This window comes from Vidua chalybeata, chromosome 8 (assembly GCF_026979565.1).
Source record: "Vidua chalybeata isolate OUT-0048 chromosome 8, bVidCha1 merged haplotype, whole genome shotgun sequence".
Classification (NCBI taxonomy): Eukaryota; Metazoa; Chordata; class Aves; order Passeriformes; family Viduidae; genus Vidua; species Vidua chalybeata.
In genome coordinates, this window is record NC_071537.1 from 9,221,312 (window position 1) to 9,238,520 (window position 17,209).

At 36.1% G+C, this 17,209-nt stretch overlaps 1 protein-coding gene across 4 annotated transcripts in view; it reads right to left on the reverse strand.

Annotated features, from left to right (window-relative positions):
* VTI1A (vesicle transport through interaction with t-SNAREs 1A) overlaps positions 1-17,209 on the reverse strand; it is a 257,572-nt gene that overhangs the window by 191,453 nt on the left and 48,910 nt on the right. For 2 of the 4 annotated variants that reach the window (XM_053948651.1, XM_053948653.1), the window contains exons 4-6: positions 15,294-15,371; positions 8,955-8,975; positions 4,011-4,095 (exon numbers count right to left, since the gene is read on the reverse strand). In XM_053948651.1, the coding sequence (XP_053804626.1) occupies positions 4,011-4,095; positions 8,955-8,975; positions 15,294-15,371 (184 nt within the window). The remainder of the gene's footprint in view (positions 1-4,010; positions 4,096-8,954; positions 8,976-15,293; positions 15,372-17,209) is intronic. The other 2 variants (XM_053948652.1, XM_053948654.1) reach the window with 1 other exon arrangement.

Here is a 17,209-nt window from a genome sequence, read left to right on the forward strand (position 1 = left end):
AGAGACAAGCTCAACACTTCTCAAATTACTGAAAGCCATAGAAATATCTAAGGGTAATGAAGGAAAAAAAGTAAATACTTGCAACATAGTTTTTCCCTGAAATCCTGGACAGCATTCAATGGTTGGATCTCTCTCTCTCTCTCTCTCTCTTACATTGTCCTGAGACAAGGTGAAACTACATTATATAAACACCACTTTTTTTTCCTGAAAAATATCTGGCACTTGAGAAGAACTTAGTGAAAACAACACAACTGCAGAGCACAATGGTCCTCTGCAACAAGGTGTGTTCTTCTTCTCCTTGACAGTGTTTCACATTTCCATGCCAATTTTATCACTAAAGATGAACGAAGCATTTTAAACTATTCCTCATTCAAAATATCCCTGTCTGAGTAAACATAGCTAAGACTCAAAGAAGGGTATACCTTATTATGCTACATTCTGCAGACAAAATAAGGAAGTTCTAGAATTCCTTTTGATACTGTGCAAATCTGAGCATGGGGAACAGAATTAAGCCCCCTCAAAACCTGGAAGAATTTTGTGATTAATTAGGATTAATTTGGCTATCTCTCTTTTGGACTGAAACCAGCAATTTTCATGCATTCTTAAAACCTTTCTCATATTCTGAGGCTATAGGTCAGACAAAGTGGCCTGAAATTAAGAAAATTGGGTTGCAGAACTACAAATAATGTGTGGTGTTGGAAATGCTTACTTACAAGGCTGTAAACTAGTCTCTTTCTCACAAGCAAAGCACTTTATAACATACCCAGAAAAATAACAACAAGAAATATTCTTTAAAACAGTGTCTTGAATTTAAAAAGCAGATGAGTGCAATTTGTAGTGTTATCAGCCATTATTAAAAACTTCCCCTACTTGGTACAAACAGTGGAGGCCTTTGAGATTCAAACAGCTGATTGTTTCTCTTTATGTCTTGAGAGACTTCCATCGTGCTTTTGCCATAAAATTCAGGCAACTTAAAAGCAAATGCTCTGATTAACTCCCAGGTGTACCAAATCAGCTTCTCAAACACCTGTTAAGTTTGCAACATACCCCTACAAATCTTTAGAATAAAGTTCTTCTGCTTACAGCAGGCCTTGAGTACTCCAGAACTGGTTGCCAGATACTAAAGGCTTTGCATAGTCCTTCAGGAGATTTCTGCATAGATTTAAACATCCTCAGCATCAGCAAATGACAGCAGACAAACTATGAAAGCCTGACAGTGCTGGATTGCCTTAGAGATGGTGACATGAGTGGCATCCTGTTCAGATACCACTGAAGCCATGAATCAATGACACCACTCAAAGAAAGAAGTCAGACCTTCCAAGAGATCTCGGCTTGTATGAACAACTGCACATGAGATGAAAGGGCTTATCAATTTAGAGATGCAAACAGGAAAAAAGCTTCTAATTTATCATGGTAAGTTTTAGGAATTGTAATGTGAAATTGCATAAAATTAGTTATGTGATGTCAGATTAATCCCTAGATGATCACAGGGGCAGGTTAAAATAGTATATGTATTTTTGCTGATTAAGGTAATAAAAAAAGACCCAAATGTGACTTATTCCAGAAGTGAAAATCATCCAGCTTCATTACAGTATGCAACATACATATCCATAACTGCGAAAAGACACCACATAAATGAAGTAGAATAGATACTTAAGGGTTGTCACATCCACCTCACAGAATCACAGAATGGCTGTGGTGGGAAGGAACTTCTTGAGATCACTTTGTCCAACACTCTGCCCTAGGGTCATCCAGAGGCAATACTGTGCTCACCTGCATTTTGAGTATCTTCTGAGATGAAGAGTTGACAATCATACTGAGCTACCTATTTCACTGTTTGACCATTACCACAGTAAAAAATTATCATGTTCTGAAGGAATTTCACAGGTTATAATTTGTACCTCTTGTCCTGTGACTGGATATTACTGAGAGGAGTCTGGCTTCCTCTTCATTCCAACCCATCAGCTATTTGTACACACTGAAAAAGTCCTCCAGAGCCTTCTCTTCTCCACACTGAACACTATTTGCTTTCTCAGCCTCTCCTCACATGAAAGATGCTCCAGTCTCTTAATTCTGTCCATGGTCCTTTCTGGGACTCAATGCAGTAAGTCAATGCCTTTTTCGTACAGGGGAGCCCAGAACTAGAAACAGCACTACACAAGTGGCCTCACCAGTGCTGTGTAGAGAAGCTCTTTATGCAATAGAAGTAATAAAAAAGGCAAGACATGGTCTGAGGAGTCTGCTCAAAGAAGAACTGAAAATGTTTTGTTTTATTTTATTGGGAGACCTCAACACAGAGCAACCAAAAATAATTCCAAAATAAGTTCTTTTGTTGCACTGGATTAATCCAAATTCTCTTATACCTAGAATCATTGTGGTCCATGCCAGGATTAAAATAATTCATCAGTTTCTATAAAAATCTATGGAAAAAAATCTACATTACAATGAAGTCAGTATTTCCAAAGTCATCATCTCAAAATTATTTAATATTAATAAGTCATATAATATCACTCTACTCCTAGTCTTCACAGAGTTTTGGGAACAAGAATTATACACCTCTCTCTTTCACTCTGTGCATGACATAAAAAGTAGAGATGGACACAAAGATGGGGTGAATTAGTGACTCTGTGGAATTCAATGCAGTTTCACCTGGTTTTGATACTGAAAGACACCGTTTCCATATAAATATACATTTGCACTCCAACCATATTTCTCAGAAATCACCATGGAGATATGCAACCAGAGTTAACATGATCATCATCTCCATGAAACAAATTCCACACGGAGTAAAAAAGGATATAAGATACCTCCTCCACAAAAGGATCAGTCTGAATTTTTATATACTGCTTCTTTGTGAAAGATCCAGGCTCAAGTAAAGCAGATCGGGAACCATTTTTGACAAATTTAAAATAGTCCTTCTAAAAACAAGTTATTGACCATTTATAGAAAATCTGCAGGAAAGCAAATTTAATTGCTATCATATGTCTGTCTATATAATGTGCCATCCTCTGGCACAAAAGAATTAATGCTCTCAGTCCCCTCTAAATTCTGCACTGTGTGTTCCATACATCCCTTTCATTATTGTACACAGCACTAAGCACAGAATAACTGAAATGCAGGCACTTTAGTAATACCATTTATTTAGCATAGCCATGTTTAACTCTATAACTCAATTTACCTCTTACAGGGTTTGAATTCTAAAAAATATTCTGGATATGTATCAATTAATCGGGACTCTCTGCCAGAAAATTATTCATGGCTCAAACATACATTTTCTGAAACTTTCTTCAACTTTGCACAAGCTTTATTTAAGGGTATTAGACTTTGAAGGTTTAACTACTGCTGCTTTAAAAAAAAAAATCCACTACAAATTGCTAAAACTTAGTAAAAATGTTTTGAAAATACAAACTTAAAAGTTGCAGTCAATTAAAACCCCCACTAATTCAATAATTGCGCTGCAGTTTAGCCTTCTCCATTAATTTTATTCCATCTGCATATTTAGGGATGCGATTTGTTTACTTCTTTCATTGCACAGAAACTGCTGCATAATCAGTCACTAAATTGATTGCAAGAAAATTGAGCTGAAAACCTTATTATCTATCAAGTGTAGTTAATATGTTATACATTTACTAAAATGAATTTTTTTTACATATATGAATGAAAGTAAAAGACAAAAACAACTGGAGTCTGCAGTGTGTGCTAGCAATCATTGCGGGTGGGTAAACTGACAACATGTAACTGCATATTAAGACAAATGTAGAATTTAGACGAAGTATTCCATCTCTTTTCAGATGTATACTTTTAAACCTCAGGAACTGTTTTCAGTAGATGTCATGCCTTTTAACTTGAAAAAAGATAAGCGCAAATAAGCTCCCAATTGTCTCCCCAATATGTAAACCACATCTCGGGCTGCTGTCTCTGTTTCGCCTTTGAAGTTTCCCTGAAATGTCATGTGTTGTGAAGACTGCTGTGCATAAGCAAGACAATTTGCTCACTCTCAGAATTCTTACCGGTTTCCACTGCTATTTGGTATCCAGCCTCTAGTCTCCGAGATGACCTTTCCAGCCTCTCTGTGTTATCGAGCAGATGTGCCCTCTGAAAAAGAAAAGGGAAGAGAGAAAAAAAAAAAAAAATCAGGCAGCAGCCTACAATGTTCTCTCCCCCTTTTTAATTGTGCTTTCATATTCCAAAACATAAAAATATCCACGTATATTTTATGGAACTGTCTGTTACAAGGACCACTGGAAGGGGCAGGTTCTATGATCAATCATAATTATATGTACCAATCATTTTTGTTTTGAAACATGGAATATGTGCTTCACTCTTCTTACATGAACCCACAAATCAGAATGCAACTATTACGTGGGAAACCTGTCTGAAGAGCATTTCCAAAATAGATTTCTCTGTGACACATGCATGCAAGCACCCATGATTTCTATTCAACTACAGTTTGATGAAACCATTAAATGCAAGTGATAGTTTTTAATATGAACTTAATTTTCAGCAGAGGATATATTTCCTTTATGTGTACTACTCAAGTGAGGGGATAAAAACAACAAGCTATTCATACAGAATACTGAACAGCATGAATATTCTTCAGACTGTTTGATGTAAAAAGATGTAGAAACAAAACACCGGCTTCTTGATTTACATCTCTTGTGCCTAAATATATGTGAATACATAAATAATATACACAGATGCAGGTATAAAATATTTTTTCCCAGAAGTCATTTGCCCATTTATAATGTAACATAACATATTTATAACATAACATATTTGCCACATATAACAATAAACTGTGGTAAAAATGCATCTTTTGATGCATCTTTTGATGCATTTTTACCTGGGGAGTCCATATGGTGAAAAAGCAAAATTATTATTTTTATTAGTTTTTCCTCCATCCAAAACACCTATATTTCAATGTAAGCTCATTTCCTTTGAAAATTTGATCCTGGACTAGCTCTAATCAAGTCATCAAAAAATATAAGCCACCCCCTCTCCCTCCCAGTAATCACACACACCTTTCCAAGCACCCCTTTACCCAAATACCAGATTTTGGATATTTGTCAAAAAATATTCCCTACAACTTTGCCTTGTTGACAGATGTCATTTTAAAATGGAAGAAATGCTTTCTAATAATAATAAAAAAAGGAGGTGCCATACATATTATCTGAGTGGCTGTCTACCGAAACGATCTACCTTGCTCTAATGAGCCCCTATGGATCTTGGGAGATGCAAGCTGTATTGACATGCACACTTAAGCTAATACACCTAGACCAGTGCCTCCAAGCTCTAGCAGCCAGGGATGCTGACAGAATATCTCGCTTCTATCTTCAAAGAAAGGAAGTGATTAGTATGTTATCATTACCATTCAAAACGTGATTTCCCTATTCCCTCCCGGCATAGGTGACACATCTCTGAGATGCGGCCAGACGATCGAGGCAGCTAAAGCCACATCAAAGCTTGCCTTGAATTTTTTTTCTTTTTTTTTTCTCCCCCCCTCTCTTTTTCTTTTTTTGGAAATCATTAAAACAATGCATTTAGATCAGCATAGATAGGACCCAATGTGAAGGTCAGGAAAGCTGCAATAACAGTCTATAATAATTAATAGACTTGTCTAATACACAGTGGATAGGTTAAGAGAAAATTGCAAAAAAGGCTTTTGCATTCATGGGGGGCAGGCCACCAAGAAAAAAATAATCAGCACAAGCACTTAATAAAATTTAAAACCACAAGCTACAATGCTTTAATTGAAATCATGACAGCAACTGGAGTGGTGCATGTTCTTAGTACTCATGGTCAATCTAGATAATTAGTGTTAATTTTGCTTAATTATTTTAAAAAGGCATCTTTTCACAACATCTGCTAGTTCCTCTTCATTGCCCATTAGAAGAAAAAAATAGTATGGTGCCTTTCTCCAAACAGTACCCCTCCAAATGACATTAAACTAGTGTTTTACAAAGTATTTTAAACTTTGTAAAAACCCTCAGAAACCTAACACTCACACAGATGTCTCTCAAGAAAGAAAAGTAGAAGGGGAAGAAGGTGGGAGGTGTGCGGCATAAAAAGAAGGAATTTAGAGGGTAAGAATCCTAAAAGTTAGAGAGGAGATACTTAAAAAACCACCAAAGGCTGGGAGTGAGCACAAGGATGAACACTGATCACAGAACAGATGTACAGGGCTGTATACGGGAAGTGAAAACACCATCCCAATGTTAAGGGAGAGAGGGGGAGATAATCAGATTTCACATGACAAGGTGAGAGAGCTACCCAACAGAAAGAATTAGCTTTTCACTGTATGTTTTTCTATACCATTTAAGCCACATTTCAATAAAATAAATTACCATCCCAGTTCAGTCTTACTGCAAGAAATTAGAATACTAAAGCCCTGTGAACTCGGTGCTAACACTAACTCAGAGCCATTTCTTAACTTGATTTCAGAGCCTTTCCACCCAAGGCATTCTATAATGAAACCTAATTTTATTATAAAGGGTGGTGTTATTGACATTGTTTGGATTTGGAGGCACCCTGTCCTTTGGATATGAAATCAATGCCCTATAGCAGCAGCTGATGCTTTCAACTGCTTCCCACCCCTCCCCAAATTCCTTCTCCCACGGTATCCCCTGCACTCTGAGGAGGGTAGAGGGGTGATCCTGTCTGCCTCGCAGCTTCAGAAACAGCTTCTATCTGGAGTTATATGAGGAAGTTTTGCAAAGTGGCACACTATCACTAGAGATTTAGTCATTCCATGTGGGCTGGATTCAAACTGAGATCTCAGGAGCTCAAAAGACAGAGCGACACAGCCTCCATGGATGCCTGTGTACGGCAAGTGTGCGAGAATAGAGCCTTGTAATGAGAGGAAGCACAGGTTTTATTAATAAACAGTATGGCAAACCACAATTTCTTTTAAGATCACTTCATACCTCCTTAGGAGAACTATAATTGGGGATGCCTTGATGTTTCACTCCGTGACGAGTTAAGAATTACGCCTGAGTCACTGTACTAGCCTTCATTTAAACTTTAATGTGCATTTTGCATTGGGTATAAAAACACCATTGCATTTACAACCTATCCAACACAGAGTGGGTACTTACATGCAGAGAACAGATTGCCAACAATTGGGTTTTAAATTATTTTTCTCTCTACTAGCACAATTGTGTTCAAGACAAAGTAATAAATCCCCTTATTTAGTTTATTTTCTGCTGCTTTCACCATATGCAGAGTGAGGAAAAAGTAACTTATGAGGCTAGCAAAGAAAAGGAAAAAAAAAAATTAACAAATTACCAGAAGCAATGTCCATTTTATTTAGGTGGCAAACACAGAGGATTTATAAAATCCAAAAGGTATAACTGAGTTCAGTATAGCTCCCAAGTTGCAGCCCTTTGCAATAACACCCTGAATTTTCTTACTTGTCTTCATAGCTATTTCAAAAAGAAAAGCAGATAAGCAGCAGCTTTGTTCTTTCTGTACAATTAAATTTTCAGAGCAAATTTAAAAATTAGGAATCTTTATAAAAGTATAATCTTATGTTTGCAAACAAAAATGATCCTACTGCACTCTTTGCAAAAGCACAGGAGCAGACATGCAGGTGGTGTTAAAGGGATGAGAAAATTAACCTTGTTCTGAAAAACCTCAGAAATCAGGCTATACAAACCCTTGCAACAATACTGTCATCTGTTTAAATACTGGGACTATTGGGGAGGGGAGCTCAGCAGTGGTGGGAAGGCTTTCATGTGGTTACATGTTTATTTTATTTAATTTTTTGTTAACTCTTTTACTCTGTAGCTTTTACATATTAATATCAGCTCTATGAGAAGAGGGGGGAAATAAAGAATTCGGGGAACTAGTGAAGAATCTTTGTATCACAAATACCTACCTGCTTGTAAGAATTCTCTGTAATTGTCCTTAATCTGGTTACTTTACAATTCTTTGTCATCACCATTTCTAAAACTCACAAATCCCTTCCTGCAGAGTTCAGTATATATTACTGATACATTACTGGGCACACATGGTCCACAAAGAAGATACCAGACAAATAAGTGATGTTAAAATACTTGTGCTTCTAAACATATTTATTCAAATACTTCACTGGTCCAAGCTTTCCATATGAAATCCTCCAGAAATCTGACCTATAAGTAAACTTGACTTTAGTCAGCCCTTCTTTTCACTGGCTACTAGGAAATAATAAAATAGCAGTTCAAATACCTGCTTTGCTACAACAGTAAGCAAAAGCAGAGATTAATTTCAGAAAATATACTGAAACATTAGAAGATCTGACCATTAAAATAGGCTTCTTTCTAAATATTTATGAGTGATTTTATAACTGGAAAAAAGGTGTTCTGGAATACTGATCTCTAGTGTTACACCTACAGATCTACAGCACTCACAAATAAATAATAAATATTGATATGTGTGTAGGTCTCTCTACCTCTACTGTATTTTCAGTGGATGTACAATATGCAGTATAATACATAAGCTATTTAAATACCTCACACCAAACTCAAAACACTGTGAAATACCGTGTAATTCTAAAAATGTTTCAGCAGAGGTTTATACCAAAGCGATGCTTTCACTTTCAATATTAGTGTATAAATGTACTTTCCCTATCAAAGATTTTGTGATGCAAACATGATTATTACTGTACCTGATTTGATCATGGTATTCTTGGAGAGATCAAATAATAGAGTTTTTTTCCACCCTTCTTTTTCTAGTGCCTTTTAAAAAAATTCCACTATCAAAGAATGTTAATTTCTAAGGATTGATCTAGAGATTCCTATGTAAGTACACAATTATTAGGGGAAAAGAGGCACAACAGTGAATATTTTAAAGCAATGTAATCAATATTTTTGCTTTGTGTAGATTTCCCTGCAACAATGAACAAAAAGATCTACTTCAGATTTAGAAACTCAGCTTTAAAGGGAAAGCTAGACAACAAAAAGCAAGAAAGTACTCACCTCTTCACGTAATTTTATCAACTGCAACATGAACGCACAAAAAAGATAAAAAGGAAAGAAATGGCAGGAAAGAAAGATCAGTTGTGTGACAGGATACAGAATTAACATTGACAATTTATCTGTTTACATGTTTAGCATTTAAAAATCACAGACAAACACATTAAAAGAACCTAAACATAGACTACATGCAGAGTTTTTTGAACGAATAAAGATCACTTTCTCACACTGTCACATTAAACAAAGAGAATAGTGTGAAATTCTCTTTTAAACCACATCTAAGACACCATCATGAAATAAAGGGGAATGACTTCATAGAAGTCTATATTATAAAGAAAAAAACAAGTTTACTATTCCTCTCTTCGAAGATTGTACAGCTGAAGTGGTTTTGTATATACAAGTTTTCAGAATGTTTTCTGTATATTTTAGTTGTGACAACTGATTTCTTATTTTACTAGCAGATCTAACTTATTAATATATGACTGCATCTTTATAGCATGTATTTCAATATTTCAATTTTTATATATCTGAGTCCTACTGTAACAGTATTATTTAATTGTATTGAACTTCATACTGAGGGTTTTTGCCAGGTAAAAAAAATGAAGCAGCTTAGTTAAATAGCTCAGAACTATGATTTATTGAATAGCATATTTAAAAATAGACAAAGGAATAGGGAACAACAGGAAACATATTTCCCTCAGAAAAGACCCATTCCAGGTTCTTGATCCAGACCACTATACAGTGTGTGTATATATATATATACACACAGAGTGTGTGTGTATACTTATATAGTATAAAAATTTATATTTATTTATTTATGCTTGTAAATCAACACAATCTAACACTAATATTGCTCTGGCAGCTTTGCTATAAAACTAAATAAAACCCCAGCCTGATTATCAAGCTATGTTGTAATATACTCGCCCCTTAGAGAGATAAATTATTTGTACTGGAACAAAATGTATAATTACTCACAACAAATATCTGCACAAGAATGGCCCTTTATAAAAAAATTACAGTTCTCTCACCGCTTCCAGTTCGAAATTACAACAGCTACACAATTATCTCAGTTTATGCTGATATTTCACTTACAGTTTCATAACATTAATTTTCAACACGTGTAAGCTGAGAATGTTTGCTACTAATAAAGTCTCACCAGCATGAAGGAAACAAAAGAACCTCCATTATTCTCTATTGTCTCATATGGCTTGTCTAAAACTGAAGGTTTGCCTCACCCCATTACCAGAAGGGACAGGAGCTCTAATGAGATATAATCAGGGGGGCTCCTACACCACCCCAACTTGAACTGGGCCAGCTCTTCTGCACCAAGCTAAAGGAATTTTGCTACAATTTGGTATAAAGAAAACTGCACTGCCGGCCAAACCAGTGCTTAAATTCAAGTGCTTGGCCTATCATAAATTGGTCTCTTTCTCCAGCTCTTCCCCCCCTTTTTCCCCCAAAAAGGCAAACATTAAGGCTCTTTAGAAAGAGACGATCTGGGAGTTGATCCATAGCTATCTTTTCTTTCTGAGGCCACCATTCTTCAGTTGACTATGATACTTAAAGGGCCAAAGTTTAAAACGACTCTCCCGCAATAGAGCCCGTCCAGGCATGCCACCCTGCTATAATCAATGAGAGTTTTAAAATGCTGCACATTTGCTTTTTCAATAGGTCCCAAACAAAAATGTTCTATCTTGTTTGTGCTGCATGGCTGAATTTAAGCTCCGCATGGGATTTGCAGTTAAGCTAAGTAATGGGAGAGGGTTGGGGTTTTTTTAACATTGGCTGAAAGATATTCATTCAAATTAACAAAAGATGTATTTTTCCCCCATTTAACAATGCTCTTGATGAAAATGTGTTACCTTCACATTTCTATTTTGAAACCTTATTTTTATTATGCTCACTCCTGAACTGCAAACAGTGTTAAGCCGTGCACAGCCACCATTTTAGGTTATGATAATCAGCATATTTTTGAAACAAAGATTATGTTTTTCTTTTTTTTTTTTTTTTTGCAATACAGAATTCGATACAAGAGGTAATCTGTCCCTTTGTAGGCTAAAAAAAAAAAAAAAATCTGGTTTACGCTGGTTTGAACCAGTGGAATCTCTTGTGGCTAAGCCTTCTGCTGTGACTAAAATCAAAACTGCACCACAGAGAGCGAGGGAGCGAATGGGATGTGTGTGTGAGTGTGTGTGTGTGTGTGTGTGCACGCAGGCGTGTGGCTGCGAGGCTCGTCACGTGACACAAAACTACCGAATTTTTTTTAAAAAGCTGATAACGCCACCGCCGTCTCTGTCCGCATATAGATAACGAATAAATGCTGAACTCTATTAAACGCCCTTTACACATTATCGTGGGTCGAACACACAATTTTCTGAACTTATGATGACAGTCTATTTATTTTGCTATAAACCCTCGGCATGTAACGAACAGATTTGTGTCTGGTAATGATCTGCTCTGCCAGGGCTATATGAAATGATACCGACCTTCTTTAGATCTTGGCGAATTAAATTGACCAACTTCACCCCCTGGTCCGTAGCTGAAGTTTGACACACTTTATGCACAGCAAGCCCAAATCTAATATTATCACAACTTTGTAGTCAGAAATTAAGTAGACACAAAATATTTGTTCACCATGAATCACGTATAGAATGTATGGGTATACGGATATGCAGTTTAACCCAATGTGATTTAAACTTAATGAACATTGCTGCAAAAGAGAAAGGAACACTGTTACACCTCAGAAAAGTTGATAATACTGAACCTTGCATAATTTCAGTTGAGAGAGATTTCTGATTTAACCCAACATATACTTCCTCAAAAACATATGGCTTGCTACATAAAACAGTTCTATTATTATTAAAGTGAATCTACAACTTCAGGCAGTGTATCACTGCACCAAAAAACTCAAAACTTTCAAGGGATTTGCTAAATGTTGGTGGCCAGGATGACAAAGAAGACTTGAAAGCAACAGCCTATTTAAGACCACTCTTGGAAAATAAATAACAACCCAATGCACACAGTAGTTTTTTGGGACTGGGTTTGTAAGGTGGGGTTTTTTTGATGCAAGAAGGGACATTTCTTGATTTTCAATCTATGAGCACCTCATCTGACTACATTCACATGATTCAAATTAAGAAAAAGTTCATGTACGTTAAGCAATGACTTTACTGAATTCTAGGATCATTTAGAGCACTATATCACTACCTGTCTCATGAAAACAAGTTGCACTTATTTCAAAAGAAACTTTCAATAGCAGAATTATATAATTCTTACAGGAAATTTCAATATGCTCTATCTGGTAAAAACAGTTAAATCTTGGTATAATCATTAGAAGGGAATTGTATTCCAAGTTATTCTAAGTGTCATCTAGATACAATGGCTGCTACTTTTGGGAGACCATGTTGGGAAAATGGAGACAAAGACAAATCACCATTACCTATTCTTCAATAACAGATTTTGTACTTCAATCTTTCTTCCGGAGAGAACAACTGGAAACTTATACCTATCATCCTATTCATTACAGATGATAACTTAGCTGTGGTTTGCTGTAATTGTACCTTCGAAATGCAACTAAAAAAAGAGAAGGTGAATGAGGAAAAGATCCTGATAATTTAGTTTTCCAATAGTGATCTGTTTTATTTCTAGCTTTTTAATATGGTCATACTAGCCAGCAAGCATTAAGTTCCTTTTGTCTTCTCTCTCCACCAAAAACATCATGCAAATGTTTATCACAATGACAAAGACCAACAACTCATATCTCTTATCTGCCTCTGGGTAACAATCCCGACTACCAAGGTATTCAATATTTCTATTGGCAGATTTTACCAATTTTTGTGGTTTGGGACAGGAGCGATTCTGAGCTGGCAAGTTTTTTCAACACCTCCTCTGTCAGAAAAGGAATCCTTTCTCTCCCCTTTCACAGCTGGTGACTGAATTGGGGAAAACAAACCCACCATTTTTCAATTAAACTAATTTAACCTAATCCAAACTGATTGAGAAGTAAAAATCCTACAGTATTAGTTAGGATCAGTCCATGTACCGATATTTATTTCCATCAGACAAAACAAAAGCAAGCATTTGAAACCTCTTCAAATATTTTACATGGCTTTAAGTTACACCTGAGCATCCTTTCATAATTTACTCCAAGTTTTCTATTGATATAATAATGTATAGGAGTGAAAGCATATTAAACCTGGGGTTACTGAGTTAAAAACAACAATATCTCCTGTTCAGTGTCTGGTAAGTACCCAAACCTACACTTGCTTTTGAAAACTGCACATTCTAATAAGCTCACTATCAGCTGACGTTTTTGCACTAACTGCTTGCACCTGTATGTACATGTATATAAAGTACAGGTATAAATGAAGATATTTAATAAGAAAAAGAGAATGTGATATTTATTACTGAAACAACACAATAAATAATGTATTTTAAAAATCCTGGCACTCAAATATTTAAAAGAAATTAGGTGACTCATTTATGGTACTATTTCATTACATTTTTCAAGAAAAGAATGAAGAACTTCAAAAGGTACAGAGGTAATAATTTCAAGTTGGGCTATAGAAAAGGATTTTGATTACCTAAAAACTATACAAGAGTCCTTCAGCAGACAAGTTTTTCTTCCATTTAAATAGTGGTCATTTGGAAGAAAAAGCCCAAAGTTGACAAATGGTTGAAGGTATCATTTAGCTCCTTGAGATGAGAACATGGCTCTTTAACCAAATTTGGAAAAAAGATCAGTCACAGCAAGTGCTCACATGAACCAGTTATTTAAACATTCTTTAAAAAGTGAAAATAAAATATTTTATCTCATCCCTACACATAAGATATTCTGTTATAAGTAAAGCTTCTTATCACAATTGCCCTTTTATGTCTGAATTCACACATTTTTTTTTCTTGAAATGTAAAAGTAGCAGCGCCTTAAGAGAAATGAGAACCTTAACAGTTGCACAGGACTTCATTTACAGTCATGACATACAGACTGTGAAACTCTTCTCCCAAAAATAATCTTCTACATAAATTCATTACTTAGGTATAAAATCCCCTCTTTATTTTACTGAAATTTTGGAATCTCCCGTTTCTATCACATATAAATGTGAGGACTAATGTCCTTTAAATTTGTCTTCACATAGCTACCAGAGCTGCTATTCTCCAGTCTTATGTCTTCAGATAATGTATCCTGTGTCTAATTTCATTCATATATGAATTAAAGTCTATTACAGAGTTTAAAACTTACTGAGCATGTTTAAAATACTCTATAAGATTGGGGTTATGGGGTCTGTGTTTTGAAAGTCCTTGTACAAGGTGAGTCTCCAAGTCTTTATTTTTTCTGTCCTTAGTGAAGCTAAGCCTATGCTGACTGTGGAAGATACAAAAAAATTTCAGAACATTGTTCTGATCCATTTCCTTATTTAATAACACATTTATCAAGTAAACATTTAAACCCTTTTTTCTTCATTAGCAAAATAATTTGGATTCTATCTAGCTAGAAGAGAAAATATAACCGGTAGGAAAACTTTTAGCTAACTTCTAACTCAAAAAATACAAGACTTGGATAACAAATTTTAGAAAGAAGAGAAATATTTTCCTTTCAGAAAGAGTGTCAAACAAGTTTCATCCCAAAAAAGAAATATTAACAGGTGGGTCAAAGACTCCTGGAGAAAGCATTGCCTTCACAGTTTTCAGTAGTCTATCAGGATCCTCACTGTAGTATGCAGAACAACAATATGGGTACAAGATTTTAAAAAAGCCTTAGGATTATCAAGCTTTCATTCATTAAAAGAGGTGGATAGCACTCTGCATCCTAGTACAACATGCATTATGAAAGCATGCTCTTATTAGTACAACTTGTGTTTTTGGTACAAGGAGAGAAAATCTGGTTAAAGGAGGAATCACACAAGGAAGCTGAGTGGGATACTGCCTAATTCTGAGAGCGCACTTTCATTTGTTTTGCCTGCCAGTGTTGATTTAATTATACTGCATTATTATCAAAGCTGCATTATGTACTTTTTTATTCCTTTTACATGTGTTTGAGGTGAAGACCTTGGCTTTGTCGGCAAACAGCGTGTTTCAAGTTATTTCTTAAGTACTAAATAATAAAGAAAAGAGAAGAAAAGATTTTTTTTGAGATAGCAGACAGTGATCACAAGTTAAAGGGTTAAATGTAAGATCTCCAAGAAACATTTTGAAGTTGATTAAGACCCCAGCTTTGCATTAAACAGTATCACTTCCACATGAGTTGTTGCTAATGCTGTTAAGGAGCAGCTTGAGAAGCCCAGTGTGCCAGTGACCTCCTTCACCCTCCAGCCACCCACTAGGGCTTCTTGATTAGCATCCTACCTGGTTCTCTGAGGAATTCCCGTCATCCCCTAGGAGTTCATTCCGCACCTCATCACTGTAGGCGATTCGTGACCTTTTCTATAAAACAAAAAGAAAAAAGGGTTAGGAAGTAAAGCTCCGAAGCCATTGGTATCAAGGCTGATCATCTTAAACCTCGAGAGCCCCCTAATGGATACCTATTTGATTAAAAAAAAAAAATCTGCAAGTGAAAGTTATTACAAAGTTCTTCAACAAATCTGCATGGCAAAACTATAGTATTTCTAAGACAGTTACACCCTCAACATTGCAGCAATGAAAGCAGCTTCTGTGAAGCTTGAGATATGTAACATGTGAGGCAATATACACTAATAGCAGAAGCATTGAAAAAATGACAGTGCAGGAACCAAACACATTTTTCTGAAGAACACTTGCTGGCAGGTCAAAGAATGCAACAAAACAGCGATGGCAGCAATGCCTCTAGACTGGAAAGGAAGACTCAGCTTTTTCCTCCCCCCCAAAAAAACCCCCCCCCCAAAAAAAAAAACCCCAAAAAAATCCCAAACAAACAAACAAACAAAAAAAAAACCACCAAAAAAACCCAAACCTGAACAACACACATATGACATATCTGATCCAATTTAAAGATGTAGAAAATTAGCAAGTATTTTCTATGCTGCTAAGGCTGCTGGGAAAGGATCAGAAATTAAAGGGCAAAAGAAAGGAAAGAAAAATACCACAAGGAAACATTGATTTTCAGCAGTTCATGGAAACACCACAAAACTGAGACAGTCATCCATGGGGTCATCATGACAGACAGGATATTAAGTAAACTCACAGCTCACACCAGATTTGCTCTTGAACTGATAATTATGTTGATTCTAAACTAGATCAAGTGCCAAGCACTGGAAAGCAAATGTGTGATGATTAGCAAGGTAGCACAGGAGTCAACGGAGCAATAGGGAAGTCCACAATGAGAACATCAGCCCAGCTTTCAATTTCTCTGTTAGCCAAATAACAAGCTATTACTCATTTACTATTCCCACACTTGTCATTAAAGGAGGGATTGAATTTTGAACATACTGCCTAATTTTTTTTCTTTTTGAGAGTAGTTATGGTAATTTTTACACCTCATCAGAGGAAGAAACCCAAGAGTAACAAGAACTAAGCTGTAGGGCCCTTCCTTTATTAATGGAGGCTTCCCTCACATCCTGCCATGATAGTGACTACCAGTTGGAACTCAGAAAAAAATTAATCCCTCTTCAAACCTTCCCTGCTTGGGCCATCATGCCAAAACTCGTGCTTGGGACTGAGGCACTGGAAAAAACTGCTAGAAATTATACTGAGCACAGGGAAATTCATCATCTTAGTAACAAGGAGTTTTGGAAGTGGGTCACCCTTTTTTCAAGGGACCTAGCAGCGAAGTAAGCCTTGTATGGGTCACCTCAGAGCAAAACATTTTAGCTCTTTATGCTGTGTAGCTCCCCTTTATTACCAACATGATCGCTCCACTGTTTACACATTTGTGATTCACTTGCCATCAGATCCTAAAGCTACAGATGTAAGTAGGAAGGACAAAGCCTTGGACCATGGACCCACAGCAAGAGGTGAATTGTGCCAAATCTTTTAGAGATCTCAGCTCTCAGAGTTTCATACTAACCAAGCTAAAGTAGTCTACAGCATTAAAGGAAATGAGAACCTTTAAACAGGCTGTGGTATCAGAGCTGCCTGTTTAAATTATTCATTTCATCACTATGGGGGACTAAAACACTCCACAGTATGCAAGCATATCATATGGAGATAGGTTTTGTTTTTCTCTTTTCTCACCAAAAAGCCAACAAATTGGCATAGATTGCTCAATTACATTATTTTCCTATTTTCATTTGATACACATCAAACAAGGAAGGAAATTACAAATATATACCAATAAATATCTAATC